The sequence below is a fragment of the Microcebus murinus genome, chromosome 1, assembly GCF_040939455.1.
Source record: "Microcebus murinus isolate Inina chromosome 1, M.murinus_Inina_mat1.0, whole genome shotgun sequence".
Lineage (NCBI taxonomy): Eukaryota > Metazoa > Chordata > Mammalia > Primates > Cheirogaleidae > Microcebus > Microcebus murinus.
The window spans coordinates 57,333,239-57,354,769 of NC_134104.1; the positions used below are offsets into that span (position 1 = coordinate 57,333,239).

General features: G+C 41.6%; 1 protein-coding gene across 3 annotated transcripts in view; it reads right to left on the reverse strand.

Moving 5' to 3' along the window:
- Window positions 1-21,127, reverse strand: part of DRD3 (dopamine receptor D3) — a 42,200-nt gene extending 21,073 nt beyond the window's left edge. The window contains exons 1-4 of one of the 3 annotated variants that reach the window (XM_076007289.1): window positions 20,895-21,127; window positions 18,328-18,571; window positions 14,584-14,888; window positions 3,452-3,564 (exon numbers count right to left, since the gene is read on the reverse strand). In XM_076007289.1, coding sequence (XP_075863404.1) covers window positions 3,452-3,564; window positions 14,584-14,853 — 383 coding nt within the window. In that variant the 5' untranslated portion in view covers window positions 14,854-14,888; window positions 18,328-18,571; window positions 20,895-21,127. Of the gene's footprint in view, window positions 1-3,451; window positions 3,565-14,583; window positions 14,889-18,327; window positions 18,572-20,894 lie in introns of those variants that run through there. The other 2 variants (XM_076007322.1, XM_076007354.1) reach the window with 2 other exon arrangements.
- Between the last annotated feature and the right edge of the window lie 404 nt (window positions 21,128-21,531).

Consider the following 21,531-nt stretch of genomic DNA (forward strand, 5'->3'; position numbering starts at 1 on the left):
GGTGAGGACCGATTGGACCATATGGAAATACAAGCCAAGAATGGAGCCTCTTTCTCCATGGAGATCCAAGGCATGGCTAGTCCCTTCAGGTTTCAGGTAGGTGACTGCTGTGCATTCTTGGAGTTTTCCTATACAGGACAGAGCCAATTCAAGATTTATTCTTGTTGGTTGTGTTTTATATGGTGAACATAGAAGTGGGTGTTAAGCATGGCCGCTGCCAACAAAATGATGTTCTTGTGTAAATTAGATAAAGGCACCCACTCCTGGCTGGCAAATTGCAAAAAGGCACCCTCTTTTGGCTGACTCAAAGCTTGGCAAAGGAAGTGCTGGCTGAATTTCTTTCCTACACCAGTGTTCAGGGCACAACCTGCACGACCTTGCCCAGAGCCCCACGTGTGTGAATGTGTGTGGGTGGAGTGTATAGGCCACGTTCTTGAGAGGGTAGAGAGGAGGGTCAGGAATTAGGAGGGCTGGGTGGTGGCTGTCTCAGGCCCTCCCCTAGATGCTCTCTTTATATTGCTCTTCCCTCTCCTTCCAAGGCTGACCGATTCTCTCATGTCCTTTCTGAAAGTGCCTATTTGTGGCATGAACATGGGCTACCCTCAGGCAGGGAACACAATTCAGTTTCATGCTTTTTGCTCAAGGCTCTGCAATAGGCACAGCAGGGAGATTCACAGGTTCTAAGGAGCTAGGTCTAGTGTGAGAGTTTCAGGTGGTGGAGGCAATGATGAAGCAAACCGGCTGCCTGCGGTCCAGTACTCCTGTAAATAACATAGTCCTGAGGCCAGGCACAGTGGCTCATGCCTGTAATCCTAGCACTCTGGGAGGTGGAGGCGGGAGTATAGCTTGAGTTCGGGAGTTCGAGACCAGCCTGAGCAAGAGTGAGACCCTGTCTCTACTAAAAATAGAAAGAAATTAGCTGGACAACTAAAAATATATGGAAAAAATTAGCCGGGCATGGTGGTGCATGCCTGTAGTCCCAGCTACTCTGGAGGCTGAGGCAGAAGGATAGCTTGAGCCCAGTAGTTTGAGGTTGCTGTGAGCTAGGCTAATGCCACGGCACTCTAGCCCGGGCAATAGAGTGAGAATCTGTCTAAAAAACAAAATAAAACAACAAAAAATAACATAGTCCTGAAAACATGTTCTAAATGTCCAGAAATTACACCAAAGACTTAGATGTCAGAGAAAAAATGTTATAAAGTCCCTATCTTCTCATTTTTTAACAGCTTTATTGAAATACAATTCACACACCACATAGTCCACCCATTTAAAATGTACAATTTCATGTTTTTTTGTTATATTTACAGAATTATGCAACCATATCCATCTATTTTTAAACATACTCTTTACTGGTATTATTTGCAGAATTATGGATATGTTCTTTAATTTTCCTCTCAGTTGGATAGCCAACCAAGTGATAGAAATAAAAAACCATCTAGTTGGGTGGGTGGTTTGCAGATCACCATAGGAAAGGGGTTTCATGTTCATTCTTTGGTTCTTTTGGTTCAAAATTCCCATTTCAGCATGAGAGGCAGTTTAGGGCTGTTGCTCTAGAGAACGCCATGCTGGGCCGTGTGGGGCGGGCGTGCTCTAGGACCTCTGGAAAAGGCTGCAGATGCCACAACATAGTTGCAAAGAAAGCGTTTTGAGAGTTCAGGGGTGACTGAATCAAACTGTAGGAATTCAGAAGGGCTTTGTGGAAAAGAGGTCCATTGTGATATGGAGCATAAGAGGACTATAGAGCAACCCACAAAGGGATGAGATTAAAAAGGTAGGTTGAGGCCATATTGTGGAAAACCTGGAACGCCAGGTGTGAAGATAATTCTAACTTTTATTCCATATGCTGAGGAGACACTGGCGGGTTTGGTGAAGGGCAGTAGACTTAGGGCTTTACTTCTGGGGGAATAATTCCGATAGTGGTATGAGGACCAGTGAGAAGGAAGGGGTAGAATTTCAGGTGAGAAGTCACAGGAGCCTAAACTAAGTAGGGGGCAGCAAGAAAGGAAGAGTAGGGGCAAATTTGAAGAAATTACAAAAATAGAGTCTATAAACGTCGACTGCTTGGGTGTGAGAGATTAGGAAGAGAGAAGAGTCCTATAAAACCCAAGATTCCAGGAGAAAGATGGTGTCAATAAGAGATCGCCAAGTCAAGATGGGTGGGTGCATTAATGGTCTGGTTTTTAGCACTTAGCATCATAGGAGCCAATGGGAAACTCATGTAGTAATGTGATCTGGGGAGAAGGCAGAGGTGTAGCTGGAGATTTGGGGAAGTTTGTACAAAGCTTAAGATTATTGACTTGGAGTCAAATAGACATGGATTCAAATCCTGGCATGACCCCATATGAGCTGTGTGACTTTGGTAAATTTCTTAATTACCCCAGGAAAGCTGTAAATGTGATAATAATAGTGTACAATACTAGTTCCCAAGAACGGTTGTGAAGATGAAATGAGTTAATGCCTGTCAAAGCTTAGGACAATGTGGTCAATTCTCGATAAATGGCAGATCTTATTTGGGGTCACCTGTTGGAACTCTGGATGATATTATTGGGAGAAAGAAAAGGGGTGGAAGGTGAGAGAGGAGGGACAGGACTCGGAGAAGGAAGGTTGGAGGTTCTTGACCAGTGCCAGAAGCCACAGGCTTGGAAGCAGCCTCTTTCCCCCAGGGCTCTCAGCGGGCCCCACAGTGTCCCGTGGAAGCCGTGTGAATGTAAGGCCCATGCAGGGTGAGGGGAAAGAGAAGAGGAAGACAAAAAGAGGAACAGAGGCACCGAGAGCAAGGGCAGTGAATTCAGGTACCCGTAGGGATAGAAAGTGATGTTACTCAGGTGGAACACATACAGAGTGGTGTCAAAATCACAGAAATCCAGAAATTTTGTCAAACAAAAAGCAATTTTAAAAAGCCTATCATTTTTTACTTGCTTTTCTTAAACTCTATGAGGGAACTATATAGATCACAGCCATGCTTTCTAAAATTGCCTTTCTCCCCCACTTTTCTCCCCTTTCCTTCCCCCAAAATGCATTCCTGCTTACCTCTTTCTCTTTTCCTCTCTTCCTCCCCCACCCTCCCTCCTTTCAACAAAAACAAAGAAAACAACAGGATTTCCTACCAACCCAGGTCAGCTCTCCTTTTGTTCTTCTCCCCCTTTCCTTTTTATTAGGAATAACAAAAGCCCCAAAGGATGGTGGAAAAGCAAAACCAGAATCCTCTCTAGGGGTCTGGAGGAGAAGAAAGACAAAAAATGCTTATAAGATAACAGTTTCTCTCCTGTCACAGGGGTTTCTTCTCATCTGCACGCCATAATTTAAGAGAAAAAGAGAGGACAGAAAATGTCACAGTGTCAAGTTCTACTTGGAGGTGACTCCAGTGCCCTCAAATGCAAAGGTTTTCCCTCCCCCACCCAGCTTTTGGGCCACCTCTCTCCCAATCCTGGAAGGGGAACCCCAGCCCTACCTGTCTATGCTGATGGCACAGAGGTTCAGGATGCTGGCTGTACACATCATGACATCCAGGGTGACAAAAACATCACAGCAAATGCGGCTGAAATTCCAGACTCCACCTGTCACCTGGGGATCAGAGACAAGGATGTTAGTGTTTCTCCTAGAGAAAGAACAATCATCCAATCAACTCTCTTGTCTTCTCTGTGTCACCCAGTATGGATGTCGACCCCTGTCTACTCCTGTGGTTCGTGACATCATTACCACCGGGTGGACAGACATCGAGGGAGTGCCAGGCTGTCCAAGATTGGTTGCTAAAGAAAGGACCAGTTCACAGAGTGTTAGTGCTGGAAGGGATCTTCCAAATCAATTAGTCCAGTGTTTCTCAAAGTGTGGTCCACAAGGGGGTGCTCATTAAAAATGTAGATTTCTGAATCCTTCTTAGACCTACTGACAGTAGGTCTAAGGTCTGGATCTGTGGTCCATGAATCTTCATTTTCAAACACCCCCAGACATACCACAGTCTGAGAATTGCTGATCTAGTTCCGACTCAGGAGGCAATGATGTTCCTTATGGCTAAGTGTTATGCTCAGGGATTCACAGCTGGCAGCAAAAGAACTTGGGCAACTGCCTGATGTGTGTATTGTGACAAAACTGCCTCTCTGAAGCCCTCCACCCAGCAGAGAGCTCACCATGTACTCAGGAAGTAAACTTAGAACATATTTTTCATAAAATGTACCTCCAAAGTAAAAATCTATCTGGCTTCAGGTTTCAAAGCTTGCAAACATTCCGAAACAACATCTATAAGAACCTATATAAAATAAGTCTGTGCCAAGATGACTGCCTTAAACACCCCTCACCCCACTGCTAATGTCCCACTCACCAAGAGGAGGGGAAAAGACTGAGTCCAGGGGCTTGGAAAGGAGCAAGGATTCTCTCTACCACTCATGGAATCAGTGAGGATGGTTTCAACCTCATGCATCTACACGTGTACATAATCTCCATAACCTCCTCTGAGTAATGCTTATAAAAAGTCCAGAATTTAGGTAATTTATATTCTAGTACATGTCTATTTAATTTTAAAAACTTTCATATAACCTAATTGAACCAAGAAGATGTGTCAGGGAGACTGTCACTTACAGAATGTCTGCGAATGGCCACTCGTGGGCCTTAAGGCTTTTGTGCTCTTGCCAGCTTCCTGCCATTCTTGGGGACCCTGGCTCTCAAGGAGAGACCCGAGAAGCTTTGTGCCCCTGGCTGTAGCTGAGTGTTCATGATATTCCTCCTAAGCAGGGCCAATGCCTATTTAAGGGGAAGAAAGAGTGAAAAAATAGGAACAGTAGCCACTGAAGTTGCTTATCACAGATAGTGAGCAAAATGATCGTGTATAAAGATGGTGCTGTTCCTCTGAGCTTTCTCATCCAAGAATTCTTCTTCAATGTCCAGGTCACTTTACTATTCATTCCTGTTTTCCCAATAAAGCAGGGTTTTAAGACGCTGTCTATCCTTCCTCATCCCTAATACTTCTTCCCCTTGGATTTATTTCTTTGCCTACATCCCCTTTTATCCCCTGAGTTTGGTCATCTCCAGACTCTATTTTGAGAAACTCTGACCAAAATTTTTGTTGTTGTTTAAAAGCAACAGTGAAAAGTTAAAACTAGTGATAAAGCTATCATTTTTGTTTATTTGGTTGTAGATTTATTTTCTCTCTTTTACTTGGAACTCTTGCCTCTATATAAATAAAGGCCTACTATGAATGTATAGGAACTCTGAGCATGAAAAACTTTTCAAAAGGGAGATAGATGTAAGAATTCTAATATAAAAGGCCATAATAACACAATGATTTAAGGCAGCAGGAGAATAAAAGATAGATAGTTTTGGTTATTACATAGGACAGTTGAATGCTGTGAAAGCTTCTTACAAAAGCTGACTTTTGCATACTAAATTTTATTTCAACCTTGTGTGGACTACGAAATTTATGTTTAAAATTAGGGAAAACCCCTTTTTTGCATAATTATGAGTAGCTGTTTGTGTATATGTGTTGGGGGCTAGTGTAGGTGAGAGAGAATAGTTAGGCCACCAGCAAACTTCAGTGCTTGCTGTGTATTCATTCATTCATGCATGCATTCATAAAGCAAGTACTTGTGAATCTGCTAACACTTAGCTTTTAGAAGGAACGTATGTTATATGTGTTAAGAGGTTTTATGAAATGTATTATAGGGCCTCTCGTTGAACAACTTAAAATAACTGGAGAAGCAAGGCATTTTAAAATAAGATATTGATAGTTAGAGGTCGTCATGAGATCCTAATATTAATATGAACTAACATTTATTAAGAATTTATAGGGTGGGGCAAAGGCGATATATGTAACCTAAACATTTGTATCCTCTTAATATTCTGAAATTAAAAAATAGAATTTATATGCAGCACCGACCCACATGATCCATTCCAGGAATGTCTATAATTTTGAAACTTCAGATTTTGAAAACTGAATTGTATTTTACTGTATGCGTTCCTAAAGCTTTTTGAGGACAAATTATGTACTTACTTGATAGGAGATTAAATGACTGTTACTTAACCAACACCTATAGGAGGAGGGACATTTACTTGTTTTCTGCTGCATCTGCAGCTCCTAGAGGATCCCCAGGGCCTAGCATGAAAATATATTTTGGAAAGAGTGAATGGTCTCTGATATAATCTTTCTCAATAATAGCTAACATTTATTGAATGCTTACTAAATGCCTGGTGTTCTGCAAAGCACTTTACATGCATGGCTTCTATTCCGATTATAATCCTATGACAGAGAGCTATTACTGTCTTCATCGCAGAGAAGGAAGCTAAAGCTTAGAGAGAGTAAGCACCTTGTCAAAGGGCACAGGGCTAGTAGAGGCAGACAGGGCACTCGAATGTAGGTTGTTCTGCACCTTGTTGTAGGGAAGCGGCAAGCAAGGAGGGGTGGTTGTTGGAAAATGGATGGAAGTGAGTAGACAGGGGAAAAGAGAAAGCCAGGTGCCCTTCAAGGGGTTTTGTGTGACAGACTGTATCGACTCCTTTCTAGGGAATGGGATGTCCTCCTGATTGCTTCTATCCCAAGGTGACAAAAAACAGTTCAAAAGACAGTGGGGGCCACTGTCTTTTGGGATAGCTGAAAGTATACACATGGCAGGCTTCTTCAATATCCCTCTTGCTCAGCCCCTAAAGACAGAGCCCGCAAGCTGTCCCCTGGCTTCCAGGCCCCCTTGGAGTGCCACCCCATTCTGGCTGTCCTCTTTTACTGTCTCCAGATCCTGCCATCAAAATTTCCATTCTCTCCTTGATCTCAGCTAAGTGTCAAGAAGAAAACAATCTGATTAGCTGATTAAAGTAATTCCCACTGAGGTGCCATCACTTAGCTTTCCCTGGTACTTACTCGTTAAAATGGGTCTCTAATTGGTGGGAGTTGTATTGGAAAAAAATATATTTCTTTACTGGAGTCCTCCACACCAAGTAAATAATAGTAAGGGGTCAATAAAGAGCATCACAGTGCCAAGAACATGCTAGTAACTCTCACACATTGTCTCATAGTAACCCAAGGAGGTAAATATTATTTCTAATTTATAGATAAAGAAATGGAGACCTGGAGAGGTTGAGTAATTTGCCTAAGGACACATAGCTTGTAAAGGAGCTGGAATTTCAACACCATTCATATTAACCATTACTCCGTTCTAACCCTCAAAGGTCAGCACCTTGGAATGCCACTTCTGAGAAGTGCAGAATTGAACTGCATTCTAATGTCACAGGAGGGAGAAGAGTTGGCATTTGTCCATCCATCTACCCATATATCCACTATTTATTGAGGGCTCATTATGTGCCTGGAACTTTGCATGGGTGGGTGTATTGAAATGAATTAAACCTGTTTTTGTCCCGAGGGCCTCAGAATATAGTATGTTCCTGTTAGGGGAGTAATGTGCGAATGGTGTGGGTGAATTGAGGGCTTAAGAAATAGGTACTAAAAAAGTAGTTATGATGTAACGTGGTAAGTGCTAACATTGAGATAGGTACCAAGTGTTGGGAGATCATGAAAGGCAAACTGATTTTTTGAAATTAAGTCAGAAAAAAGTAAAAAAAAAACCCCCAATCTGATTGATTTAAAGCTTTTTAGAGACATGATTCTTTCTCCTACATTCTAATGAATAACTCACTTCAGAATTATACAGCAGCCAGGTGGTGTTACTCTCACTTGCTAATGAATATAACTAACTCCCTTTGGCAATACAGAAGGTGGGAGTAAGCAAGCCATGTCTTCAGGTACTGAAGTTGGCTATTGATTTCCAACAGACACAGCCTAGGGCAGCATTTCCCAAATTTACTGATTATAAGGCAGCATTTCCCAAATCACCGGAGGCTCTTGTTAAACAAAATGATTCTCAGTTCTTGCTCAGAATAATAAGTCCCTCAAATCATTCTTTTTGTCTGGGTTTGGGAAACACTGGTCTGGCAGGTGGGGTGGGCAGGACATCATCTTCAGAAACAGTTGTCCCTAAAGCAGGGCTCCTTAAGAACTCCTTTAAAAAATAATATTTTTATTTATTTTTTTTGAAACAGGGTCTCACCCTTGTCCCCCTGGCTGGAGTGCAGTGGCCTCACCATAGCTCACTGCAACCTTGAACTCTTGGCCTCAAGTGATCCTCCTGCCTCAGCCTCCCAAAGAGCTAGGGTTATCGGCATGAGCCACCACTTCCCACCCCTTAAGCATTATTTATGTCTTGGATTTCTTTGGCCTCATGGTCTCCTTCTTAGAAGAATGTTTTTAAATGCATAAAATAAATATGATGGATGGATCATAAAGAATAGCAATTTTATTGAAATACAGTTACCAAAGTATTTTAAATATATGTGGTACTTTAATAATGCATCAAATAACAAGATCTAGCAGCAAGTCCAAAACTCCTTTAATTTCAAAGCAATGCTGATGTCAGTTTCAAGATATCTACAACAGCCATAATGTGATTTGAAAATATAAATCTCTGTGAGTTCTACAGGTGACACTAAAGATTTCTTCTGCTGTGGGTGATGCCTACATTCATAATTGAAGGAAGTACTAAATTTTACCTTAGTGAAAATAAAGAAGTAATTTTATTTACATCCAAGTCGATGGATTCCCCAGGTTAAGAACTGCTCTAAAGAGATGAACTTTTAGTTGTTTTGGGGAAATACTCGAGGGGGAAAGATGGGATTACTCCTCTAAATTGGGCTTTTCAGTCCATCTTTGTTTGCCACATTTGGGATCTTTTTTTGGGTAAGGACAGTTTGCCATAGGGCAATATAGGATAATAAATTAGGATTTTTCACTTCTCTGAATCTCAATTTTCTCATCTGTGAAATGGGGATTTTGCAGATTAGTGGTTCCCAAATGTCGGTGTAGCAGATGGCTAGCTGGCTGCACAAGTTACCTGGGGTGGGAGTGCGGCTGGGAGATTGTTACAATTACCGTAGACTTGTAGGCTACCCTGGCAAGTCTGGTCTGGTAGATCTGAGGCAGACCCAACAGCCTGTATTTTTAACAAGCAGTCTTTCTCTCCCGCCATGCTATGGTTTGAATGTGTCATCCAAAAAGCATGTGTTGGAAATGTAAGCTCCAATGCAACAGTGTTGGGCGATGGGGCCTAATGAGAAGTGATACGGCCATGAGGGCTCTGCCCTCACAAATGGGTTAATGCTGTTATGGGAGTGAGTTCCTCATGCAAAGGAAAGTTTGAGCCCCTTCTGCCTGTCTTTTGCCCTTTTGTCTTCCACTATGAAATGACACACCTGGTCTTGGCCAAAGCAGGCCCTGGATCTTGGACTTCCTCGCCTCCAGAACTGTAATAAATAAACCTGTTCTTTGTAAATTACTCAGTCTCGGATATTCTGCTATAGCAGCACAAAATGGACTAACACACCCCCTGATGAAGGTTTAGCTCAGAACTGCTCAAAGTTTGGGTGCATAGGAATCACGAAGGAGCTCATCCAAAATGCAAACTTCACGATCCCCACCCAGAAAACCCCCATCATTAGAATATGGCCAGAAATTTCTTGTGGTTGGAGCACACTTTAAATATGACAGGAAAAATCATTTCCAAGCCCTCCCAGCTTTAACAGCCTATGACTTTTATCAAAATCCAGAGTTTGGTGAAGAGATGGTGAGAATCTCTCATTTTTATTTTGAAGTAGGGAAGTCTTAAATTGCTATCATCTGGGTTTTTTTTTTTTTTTTAGCTATGATAAAATTCTCTTTAAAAAAAACTTAATTCTTTTTAATAATCAGTATCCTTACAAAGCCCAAGGATTCTTCCTTCCCCAAAATATTACTGTTCTTTCCTTTCCTCACTGTCTGACCTTGATCGCTTTTCCTGTGGTGCATCTCCCTGCCTGAACCCTCCTGTCCTATTTTGCTTGTCTGCCTTTCTTAACTCTCGAGTCTTTTCTCCTGTCCATACTGGGACCCAAGTTCTCTGAATTTAGTATTCCAAACGATACCCTCTGGCGCCCGCACTGCCTTTCTGTCCTGATATAAGTGCATTAGACTTCACAAAAGGTGCTTAACTGAGTGGGACAAAATGTGCTTGGAGAGGAAGCTCCAGCGTGCAGCCTGTAAGGCAGGAAATTAAAAACTTGAGAGGTAATCTGAGATAGAACTATTTGGTGTGGCACAGAAAAGAGTTTTTGAGAAAATACTGCAAACTGAAATAAAGAGACAGTCAAGCCAGGAGACCTATGAAATATGACCTTCTGTGAGGTCACCTGCATGGTTTTTGTCCTGAACTTCTTTGCTAGGCTTGAGGACAGAGAATACTGAAATGGGTCAGTGACTGGCCCCTGTGAGTCCCCAAGTGCAGGCACCTGTGTGCCCTAATGATGAGAATGATACCAAGGAGAGCCAACTATATATTGAAGAAACCGGAGCTGACAGAATTATAGAGAAATGGAGCTGGAGCCTCACAGATCCAACTGTGCCTGAAGCCCACCCTAACACAGAGCTTTTAGAATTCCTGGTGTGAAAGTCAATGTATTCTGTTTATTATTTAAGTCAGTTGGAGTTAAGTGCTCTTTAACTTACAGTTAAAAGTGACTTAAGGAGACATTTATGGATCACACTTTTTAGTTATCACAGTACGCTCTCAGCTGATGACAGTTGAGCCTAACATCAGGCCAACATGGAAAGTGTTGTTGTCCCTTCCATTTTATTCACTTAATTCCATGTCTTCTGACTCCCAGACCCTGTGTTGAAATGACATCATCCAGTGAATTCCAACAGAGGCAATGTTATGTGATATTGTATTGACTACCTTACAGCAATTGCCTACCTCCACATATTTTTTTTTTTTTTTTGAGACAGAGTCTTGCTCTGTTGCCCAGGCTAGAGTGCTGTGGCATCAGCCTAACTCACAGCAACCTCAAACTCCTGGGCACAAGCAATCCTCCTGTCTCAGCCTCCTGAGTAGCTGGGACTACAGGCATGTATGACCATGCCCAGCTAATTTTTTCTATATATATTTGGTTGGCCAATTAATTTCTTTCTATTTTTAGTAGAGAAGGGATCTTGCTCTTGCTCAGGCTGGTTTTGAACTCCTGACCTTGAGTGATCCTCCCACCTCGGCCTCCCAGAGTGCTAGGATTACAGATGTGAGCCACCGCGCCCGGCCCTCCACATAGTTTTTAAATAAAACACACATTTTCTTTCCTTCACTCCCTCCCTCCCTCCCTCCCTCCCTCCCTCCCTCCCTCCCTCCCTCCCTTCCTTCCTTCCCTTCCCTCCCTCCCTCCCTCCCTCCCTCCCTCCCTCCCTCCCTCCCTCCCTTCCTTCCTTCCTTCCTTCCTTCCTTCCTTCCTTCCTTCCTTCCTTCCTTCCTTCCTTCCTTCCTTCCCTCCCTCCTTCCCAGCTAAAGGTGGCCCGATGATTAAGTTCTGGTGAACTAGGCTTAAATGAAGTTCCTTAGAAGGATGCTTAAGCTACTCCAGGGAAAGGGCTTTCTCCCTCTCTCTTTCTGAAGTTCCCATCCATCCAGTTTTGAATACTGTCTTGATAGTAGGGGCTGTGGCAACCGTGTGTGAGTGGCATGAAGAAGTAGGCCAGCTTGCCAAGGATAGTGAAGGGGAAGAATGGGAATGTCTGGTCCAAGTTGACACCATGGGGTAGCTGAACCAACAACAACAATCCCCTTCCTCCAGAATTCTGGTTATGTAAGAAATATAAAATTTGGTTAAGCCACAAGTAGTCAAGGATTCCAGGATTTAAAGCCAAAACATTCCTAACTCATACACACTGGTGTCTGGCAAAATGAGCCAATCTTCCTTTGAGAAAGATGGGTGTATTCAAATCAAAGCACATGAGGCTATGGATTTGGTGAATCTTTTGGCCCCCAAAATAGTGTTCTTCTTATGTATGTCCTGTCTTCCTGGGGGTCCTTAAGCCTATAGCAGTCTCTGTGACCAACAGTCACCCTTTCCTTTCCCAAAAGAGGCTCTCAGGTATAAGCACATGATTATCAGAGGATCACTCAAACTGCACCATTGTTAGGAAAAGTTAGTAAGAGCAACACTTTGCTCCTCCTGAGACACATGGAGTTGTATATTCATAGTCCATATTTTAAAAGCTCCAAGTACTCTTTTCTCTCATTGAGGTACCTCCTCTGCCTGTAAGAAAAGACTGGAAAAAATTTAAGACTAAGAAAAGTATAGACTAGTGTGGAATAGGGAGACCTGGTCCTCTAAATTAGAAACTTCTAATATTTTAACTGTTAGTGACAGCGGCTTTAAGTCATATCCTCTCCCCTATAGAAGAGACAGACCCTTAGTTGACTGCTGTGGAAAGGGATGCAGAAATATTAAGTTGCATTGACTGGGCCTTGAAGCAAGTTAGTAAGACACAAAAAGAGGCCTCAAAGACCATTTCCCAGTGAAGAGATGTCTCTACTCCCCCAAATCTCTTTGTGTGAATGCAGATTTTTTTGGACCATGCTCTTGAGCACTGAACATCTATATCAAATAACCTGTGGGACAGAGGGCATAGTGGTTTTTATGTGGGGATACCAAGAGCTCCACCAAAGCTCTTCTCATGGGAGAAAACCCATAGATACTACTTACTACAGAGATTCCATTAAGGCCTTTGGCAAGATTTCTGGTGGCTCTCTGCAGTCTCAGCTGCTCTTCTATGATCAGCAGTGTAATACGGGCATCTGTGGCTAGAAGGGGATGCCATGGGTTTCTAAGGTGGAAAAGTCACAACATCCATCTTCTAAACCAGTATGTATGGAGGTTTCCCAATATAGTTCAACCAGAGGACTAGAAGTGGATAGCCAAGAGTGCCCCTAAGTGGCTTTATTCTAGGTACCAAAAGACTGATTTTATTTTAGAGGGGATCAAAATGCTCATTAAAATTAAGGTCCACTGCCTGCATTTCTGACATTCCTCCTTCTGGGGGACTTAAGAATTTTGTAATGTATAGAGATGGACAGAAACATTTTAGGGGGATGGTGGTGGTGCTATAAATCATTGACCAAGCCATACTGGTTTGTAGCACCTAAAGTGCCTCACTTCTAAACAGGAATATCACAGGCTTCTAATTTCTTCTCAGTCTCATTATTATTGGATGCAAAATAATACTTCACCCCTTCCTTCCCCCAGAAGGTCTGCTTATAATAGTAGATATAGATGCAGGAATTGACCATATAGTGCATACATTACAGAGTAGATTCATTGCATCATTCATACATCAAATATTTATTTAGCACATGTTATATGCCAGGTAGCATGTTTAGACTACAGGAAATGAGGAACAAAGACATAACTGACTTCAGGGTAATTTAGCCTAATTGGGTTGACAGAAAAGTTAAGATAATTACAAGACCCTTTACCATCAGGATTATCCTACCTGGGAAGAATAAACACATATTTTCTTTCCCAAGTAAGTATTCCCTTTAACCTTTAGCTCTATCCCAATCAGCCTAATTGTTTTTCCTCTTTTCCTTTTCTTTCTCTATTTTCTTTCTTTCTTTATCTTTCTCCTTTGAGATCATAAGTCTAATTTTAGATCTCAGTCATTGTTTGATATAGGTACTAGCATAGGCAGTCTATGTTCAAGGTTTTTGCTCTATCATGATATGTCATACTTAATTAACTGTCACCTTCACTATTAATATTAACTGAGATATTAATTTGATGAATCTTAATTTCTCTTAATCATGGCATCATTTTGATCCTTCGTTGGATACCTCTTTAGAATGACACAGTGCAGAGGAGAAATATTAATAGTATATTAAGATGTATTTTGAAAAAATCTCTTTAGTAATTGCATGTTTTCTTGGTAAGAATATGTGTTTCTTGAACAGATGCAGACACCCTGATTTCCTTGTTAGCAAATGGATTTCCTTGTTGTGATCATCCTCTGACCCTGTTTTGCACTTACAAATGAAAATACTTTCAAATTTAAGAAAAGTTTCTCCCCAGAAGAATTCTCCAGGCTCTTCTGCACTATCTGACTGGCAAAGACTCTGTACTATTAATGGAGGCATGGAAAATATAAATTTGAAGGTTTAGTTTGTTCCTTCGGTAGCAGAGTCTATGGAGAGCTGGCACTCAGGAGGGAAAAGCCAAGATGGAGGGCAACTGAACCACCAAAAGAGGTCTGTTCTAATTGCAGACCATTCTTTCTATCTTTCCCTCTCATTCACTAAAAAAGTGTTTTTTTTTGTTTTTAATGTAATTTCTTCTTTCCTCTCAGCCTCACATCCCTCCTGCATACTATCACTCCATATACATAGAACACTGATGAAGACGCCCTCAGGGCTGCCTCCCCAAACCCACCATGTCATTGAGACATGACTGGCATAAAGAATAAACTTGAGCCCTTTTTTGGAAGCATCCCATCTCTCAAGCCCAGCTCCCAGGATACTAGAGACCTGAGGACAGAATCATTCCTGGCTCCCTGGTTCTGGTGTGAGTGGAGGACTGGATGGTGGCTGCCCTCTGGAGCTTCAGTTCCCTCATTAAAAGAGAATTACAGGAACTCCCTTTCCTTCCTCAGCTACTTGACCACTGGGGGAGTACTTTGAGCTCCAAAGGCCAGGAGCTCAGGGAAGACAAAGACAAGCACGGCATATGGGCAGCATGTGCCTAGAGCCCACTCACCTCCAGGTATACCACCCACGGCATCACCAAGGTGGCCACCAGCAAGTCTGCCACAGCCAGGCTCACCACCAGGTAGTTGGTGGTGGTCTGCAGGGCCCGCTCCCGCAGCACAGCCACGCACACCAGCCCGTTGCCAAAGACGATGGCCAGGATGAGTGCGCAGTAGGAGAGGGCATAGTAGGCATGTGGGCGGGCCCGGTTGACACCTGTGGAATTCTCTGTCCCACAGGTGTAGTTCAGGTGGCCACTCAGCTGGCTCAGAGGCGCCATAGCCCAGAGAAAGGAGTGTGACCCCAAGTGGTTTCCTGGGAAGAAACAGAAAAACAATACTGGTAAAATCAGACTCTTTGGATCTTGGTTGCTTGGATACATTTTTTGTTTGTTTGTTTATTGAGTCAATAAATATTTATTTAGTATTTTCTATATAATGGACACTGTTGTAAGAGCTGGAGATACAGCAATGAACCAAACAGATAATAATCCCTCCCCTCATGAAGCTTCCATTCTGAAGGAGAAGACAGATAATAAACAAGGTCAATAAAAGATGTGGTATGCTCAATGATGATATGTATTTTGGAGAAAAATAAATGTGGAGGGAATAGTGAGTGAGGACTGTGTGTATGTAAGTAGGTGTCAGTGCAATTTTAACTTATGTAATCAGGTAGCCCTCATGAGGAAATTAGCAATTGAGTCAAAACCTGCAGAAGGTAAGGAAGCAGATATGCTGATATCTGGTGGGAGAGTGGCCCAAGCAGCAGGAACAGCAAGTACCAGCAGGAAGGGCTAGCCTAGAGAAGGGATTATAGGGAGGCCAGTGTAGGTGGAGCCAAGCAAGGCGGGGTGGAGTAGAACAGGCATGAGGTACAGAGGTTGTGCAGGCCATTGAAAGAGCCGTGCTTGGACTCTGGGTGAGATGAGAAGCCATTGTAGGACCTTGTGCACATTGCTCTACCTCCCTGAGCTCCAGTTCCTTCCTGTGTAAAATGAGGGAAATGATGGCACCCATCTATTCATTTGTGCTGCTACAACAGCATACTTGAGACTGGGTAATTTATAAAGAATGGAAATGTATTCTCTCACAGTTCTGGAGGATAGGGGAAGATGTAAGGCCTGCGGTTTACAGTGTGGCCCCCAAACCCAAGCAAAAATGACTCCTGCCCCCAGATCTGTGCTGTAAAAGGGCCACACTCTGGTCCTCTGCTGTGGTCTGAATGTTTGTGTCCCCTCCAAATTCAAATATTGAAGTCCTAACTCCCAAAAGGATGGTATTAGGAAGGAGGGATCATTGGGAGGTGATTAGGTCATGAGGACAGAGACCTCATGAATGGAATTAGTATTCTTACAAGAGAGACCCAGAGAGCTGGCTAGCCCCTTCTCTCATGTGAGAACACAGTGAAAAGACAGCTGTCTATGAACCAGAGGCAGGTCCTCACCAGACACACTCTGCTGGTGTCTTGATCTTGGACTTCCCAGCCTCGAGAACTGTGAGTAGTAAATTTCTGTTGTTTATAAGCTGCCTAGTTATGGTATTTTGTAACAGCAACCCAGACAGACTAAGATACCCTTTTCTGGTTATACCCTCCCCACAAGATGAGGTCATACCCTCCTACAGCCCCAAGGAGCGGATCCACTAAGAGTCCACACCCCCATCTGGACCATACCCCCAGTGCCAGGATCACAGAATTCTCTGTCCAAGCTGCTCAGAGCCTGTTTCTAGGGCACGATGGGCCCCATTCTGAATATGTCACCCTGAGGAAAGATTGTGCGATGTGTGTGTGGGGTTCCTGGGACCAAGTGGTGGCTTTTTGTTGGAACTTGAGGGATAGCTTCTGTGTAGCCTAAGGTGGGGAGAGAAGAGGACAGGATCCCTGGGGCGGGATAGTGAGAGTGTGTGTGAGGGGATCCAGCTTCTCCTGCGCTGTCACGTTTTGCATAGAACTCCTAAGGACCCAGGAATCCTAAATTCAAACCTGGCCTACCAGGTGGTTTCAAAGGCATATTTGTCAAGGCCGGAAGATTAAACATTTTATTCAATGCTTAGTTGGTTATGACTTTAAAATATTTAAACAGGGTATATATGGGTGCCCATGGGAACTCTTGCTCCAGGCCCTGGCAAAAGTAGAGGCTGGCTTGGTGGCCAGGATTTGTTCTCAATCCTAGTATCTGCAGCTCTCTTTTGATTAGGAGATTGGTCTAATCATGGCTGTCCTTTTGTAGCTCATTTTGAAACATTTTAGCTTGGAATGTGAAAGTGTTAAAATGAACAAATGATTGGAATGGGGTGACCAACTTGGAATACATTCAGAGAATTGCTTAAAAAATTGTTCTTTATCTTGGCACACTGTTTGCACTCAATATATTTTAAAACACGATAATAATTCTTGATAATAATTATAATTTTCTCATTATTTGCAGAAGGGCAGCTGCTACCCTGGAGATAGTACTGCCATTGCCAAGAGCTTTTTGGAAAAATACAATGCTTTCTCATTGTTCAAAGATATTTCCACTTTTAAGGCAGTCTCAGGTTCAGATGACTTCCCTTTCACAACTGGGCCCCCTTGGAAAGCAGTACCCAGAATCCCTCTTTCCTGGGGTCTGCAGTTGTCTAATGATGTCTTAGCCTCATCTCACCTGTCGATTAAAAGGGAAGCATAAAACCTTATCATGTTTGTTACCATCTTGCTGGACTTTTTACTCTGTCAGGAGTTTTGACAGCTACTTAAAAATAGTACAGCTTAGTGTAGATGGCTAATTATATGAAGGGAAACTCTCAATTCTGAAAATCAATTCTGAGCCTGATGTTGGAATCACAATTGCATGGGTTTCTGATTTTTTTTCACATTGTACTGTCTCAGGTCTTATATTCTTTATCGCAGCAGGTGGGGCAAGCTGAAGTTGCCCAGGCAGTTTCTAATGGGTTGTGGATATGAGAGATGAAAGCAGAGATAAGTGAGATGTTAGAATACTCCCTACCTCTCAGCTAATTGTTTCAGCTTTCTCCCTCCTTAGATTTTTTTAAAGCCAGTGTTGCTTATATAACAGAACTAAGCTGGGCTTTCTTCTTTCTTTTTCCCTCTGAGAGATATGTTAACAGATAGTAAAATGGTCTCAGGTAGGATGAAGCAAAGAGTCTAGAGAATTCATTAACTTAATAATCACTCTCTAAGTAATTCATAATGATAGGCTGGTTTTCTCATCAGCAAAATGGCAATAATAATTATAAGTACTCCACAGGATTATTGTGAAGATTAAATGAAACTATATATGTAAAGCTTTGTCACTATTGACAATTTGTGCCGGATAATTCTTTGTCATGTGGGTTATTCTGTGCATTGTAGGTTTAGCAGCATCCCTGACATCTATCTACTAGATGCCAGTAGCATACTCCTCCCTCCAAGTTGTGACAACCAAAAATGGTTCTAGATATTGTCAAATGTCCCTTGGGGGGAGGGGCAAAATTGTCTTCCCCTTTAAGAATCACTGCTATAGTGTAATGTCTGGGAAATAGCACCTGAAACATGGTAGCTTTTATTGTTAACAAGAAAGTGGGAATAGGTGAAGGGGTTAAATAAGCTACAACTGCAGAGTGTCTAATAAACTTGGGAATTAGGACATTACTGGTGACCTCAGCAAAGAGTGTTGGGAGTTAAAAGTAGATGGGAGGTGAGAAAATAGAGAAGACAAAGACTAGAAGATTACTGCTGGATTCACTCTTTAAGATTCATTACATATAACACTACTTACATATTTTAATGAGCCTTTAAATTTCTTACAAAGTATGAATTTATCTTGGTCTTTATAGTTTGTTGTAGCATCTCTTAGAGTGAATGCACAATCCATTTTAAAAAGCAGAGGAACAGAGAGTGGTCAGGTCCCCTTCAGCTATGACATACATCCTGCTTTGTTGCTGTTCAATCCCTCTGTGCTGAATGACAGACTGCTTGAAACATTTACGGGATTTATAGGGTTTTAATTATTTATTCTCTTCCTTAAGGATATTGAGATAAGCAAAAAACAAACACAGCAAAACCGCCTTGAATCCTCAACCTGCTTCTGAAGAAAACTACTTCTGGCCTGCTACTATGTGTCAGGCACTAGGAGTTTACATGTATTACCTCATTTTAACATTTATAGCAACCCTAAATGTGAATATCGATATCTTCCTTTTATGGATTAAAACAATTGAGACAAGATTACACAGTGTGTAAGGGGCTGATTTGAGCCAAGCTTTGATCTCGGATCTCCCTAAAGCTCACAATTCATTCCATCTGGGGATGGAAGTTGATGCCAGGAGTCATTCCCATGTTGAGATGGATTTTCTTCAACCCAAAGCAAAACACCTTCGTGATGGGATTCTATGACCACATCTTCACTCATCTCAGAGATCTCTGACTATTGCCATCTCTAATTTTTCACTCAGTCACATCCTGATCAACAGTCTTCTAAGCTTTTCTGGTCTGGGCTTCAATTCAGACTTGTTATATTGCCTGTTAACATTAATAATTATAGCTCACATATATAAATATGATAATATAAAATTATTTTATTTAAATCTCACAACAACCTGATGAAGGAGATAGGTGCTGTTATCATCTCCATTTTTGCAGATATAGTGAGTCCCAGAGAGGTTAAGTAAGTATCTTACTAAGGTCACAAACCAGTAAATGACAGAGTTGATTCAATCCAAGATCTGTCTGATTCCAGGGCTCATGTTCTTAACTATGCCACTTTTGGGGTAAGGCAGACAAACATGAAATGGGTACTAATTTTAAAATCTCGCTTGTTCAGGGTATCTTATGCACATCATCTGACTAAGCTCAGTGAAGTCAATGCAGGTGCACACTGCTGATAGAGCCAGTGGGAGTTACATTGTCATTATTATTAGAGGTAGTCTTTAGCATTTCTATGGCACTTTATTCTTGCAAATTGCTATCTAGTTTATTCTCCTAATGTAGATTCACAAGTGCATTGAAATACATAGTATATTTATATATTTGGGCACATTTACATTGTTGGTAAATGTACAGAAAAGAAACCACAGCTGGTTACTGGGATCCAGTAGCTAAGATAATATAATTTTTTCCCTCATTAAACCTGCCTAGCAAAGCAGAACACCCTCAATTTCCCTCACAACCTCTAAAGACTGAACATATTACTGTTAAATCAGAGATAAAATGGGAATTCAGTAGATCAATCAGTAAATAAGCAAATATTAATCAATAACAAATTGCAATGAATTAGAAACTGAATTTATTATGGAGTAGAATCTATTTGATTTAATGCATATTCTATTGTAAGCAGCTTTCTGTATAGAAGCATTAATATCAGGCGCTCATTTGGATACTGTCAGTATTTTCCTTGCTCAATAACCCTGCTCACTGCTAACCACGCAGACTTGAAAATATACAACTATAAATAAAGATGTGCTTGAGTAAGAATCTTTTTCACTTGTCTCTGCTTCTTGTCTGTAAGAGATCCTAATGTCATGTCAAGCAGCTGTTCTTCACTCTGACCTAAGGACAGACATTTTGCTGACCTTTCAGTATCAGTAAGCAAAGGGCTTCACCTTCAAAGTGCAAACACGGATGCACAATGAGTTTAGAACCCAAATGCCACTTTATTGTTGCTGCATTATTATTTGTGTGTGCATTTTAATGGTATTCAACTAAACTAAATGCATGAACTAGAACAAATGCCTAATTGCAATGATTTCCATTGACCCAATAAGCTGCAGTAAGTGATGGAAGTCCCACAATTAAATAACAACAATACCCTCAAAATCATACACCATCATAAAAAAATACATAATCACCATCTCCAGCACAACATATCTCTGTTGGGAATAATTGGATCCTGACGTGGAAATAGCCTGACTTTAATAGACTATTGAAAACAGTGCCTCTCTAAACCCTCAGCCCTGGATTACCAGGGTGTTGAATTGGGGAGTTTAAAATAACAGACCCTTACAATTAAGTAAAACCCTTAAGAGGAATACAATCAACTTCCAGACAAATCCCAGGAATAATAACAGCTTTTTGTTTTCTATCTTTTAATTCTGCCTTGATAGAGCTTGTAGAGCCCATGAGGATACAATATTGGGGAAAAAAGAAAAGAAAAAGAAGAGAATAAATTTCTACTGTCCCACCACTTAGAAAAAAAAAGAAAACAGTATCCTCAGGGTTTTAGGTTTTTAAATAAGAATGAGTATAGAGTTTTACTGCATATTCTTAGAGAAACACAGAACCCCAAGCTGATTAACTTCCATGAAAACATGATGTACTAAATTAGAAACAAAAAGAAAAATTACTTACCCTGAAAATTTCTTCTGATTTCTGGAGACTGTGGAGTTTAGCACTTCAGCTCCTGCAGCCATTTACTGACAGCAGATATACCCAAGCAGAGCAAACTTTGCCTTTCCCAGGACACAGAAACTACGTACATGAACAGAAAGAAAATCACCCATTTTAGCCTCTAAGGTGAAATTACTTGTGTGCTACTTTTCCAGCTTCCCTATTAGATCTTAGAGCATGTTTTATAGCTGCTTTTGAACGCATCCGTTTTTTCTAGAGGATTCCGGGGGACCCTAAACTGAACGTTACTAGGGCCACCCGCTAAGAGGTTCTGTCCTTGGTGCTGAAAGAGAGATGGAGTAGGCATAAGCAGGATCCGTCTACCTCACTCTCCTCTTTTCCCTCTGTGCTTCTATCTGCTCCGGTACTGTGCTTTTTAGTACATGTGTATTTTTTTCCTCAGTACCCTTTTTGATCCAAATTTTTCCACTTTCTTTACCTTTATTCTTTAATTTTTCTTGAATAACTCTCACCTTCCTCAGTTTAATTGCCTTTCCAGCTTTCAGTGGTATATAAAGATGATTGGTTCAGAAGAAGGACTACATCAACAAATTGATACCACAATTGGTTAATGGAAATCAGTACGATTTAAAACACA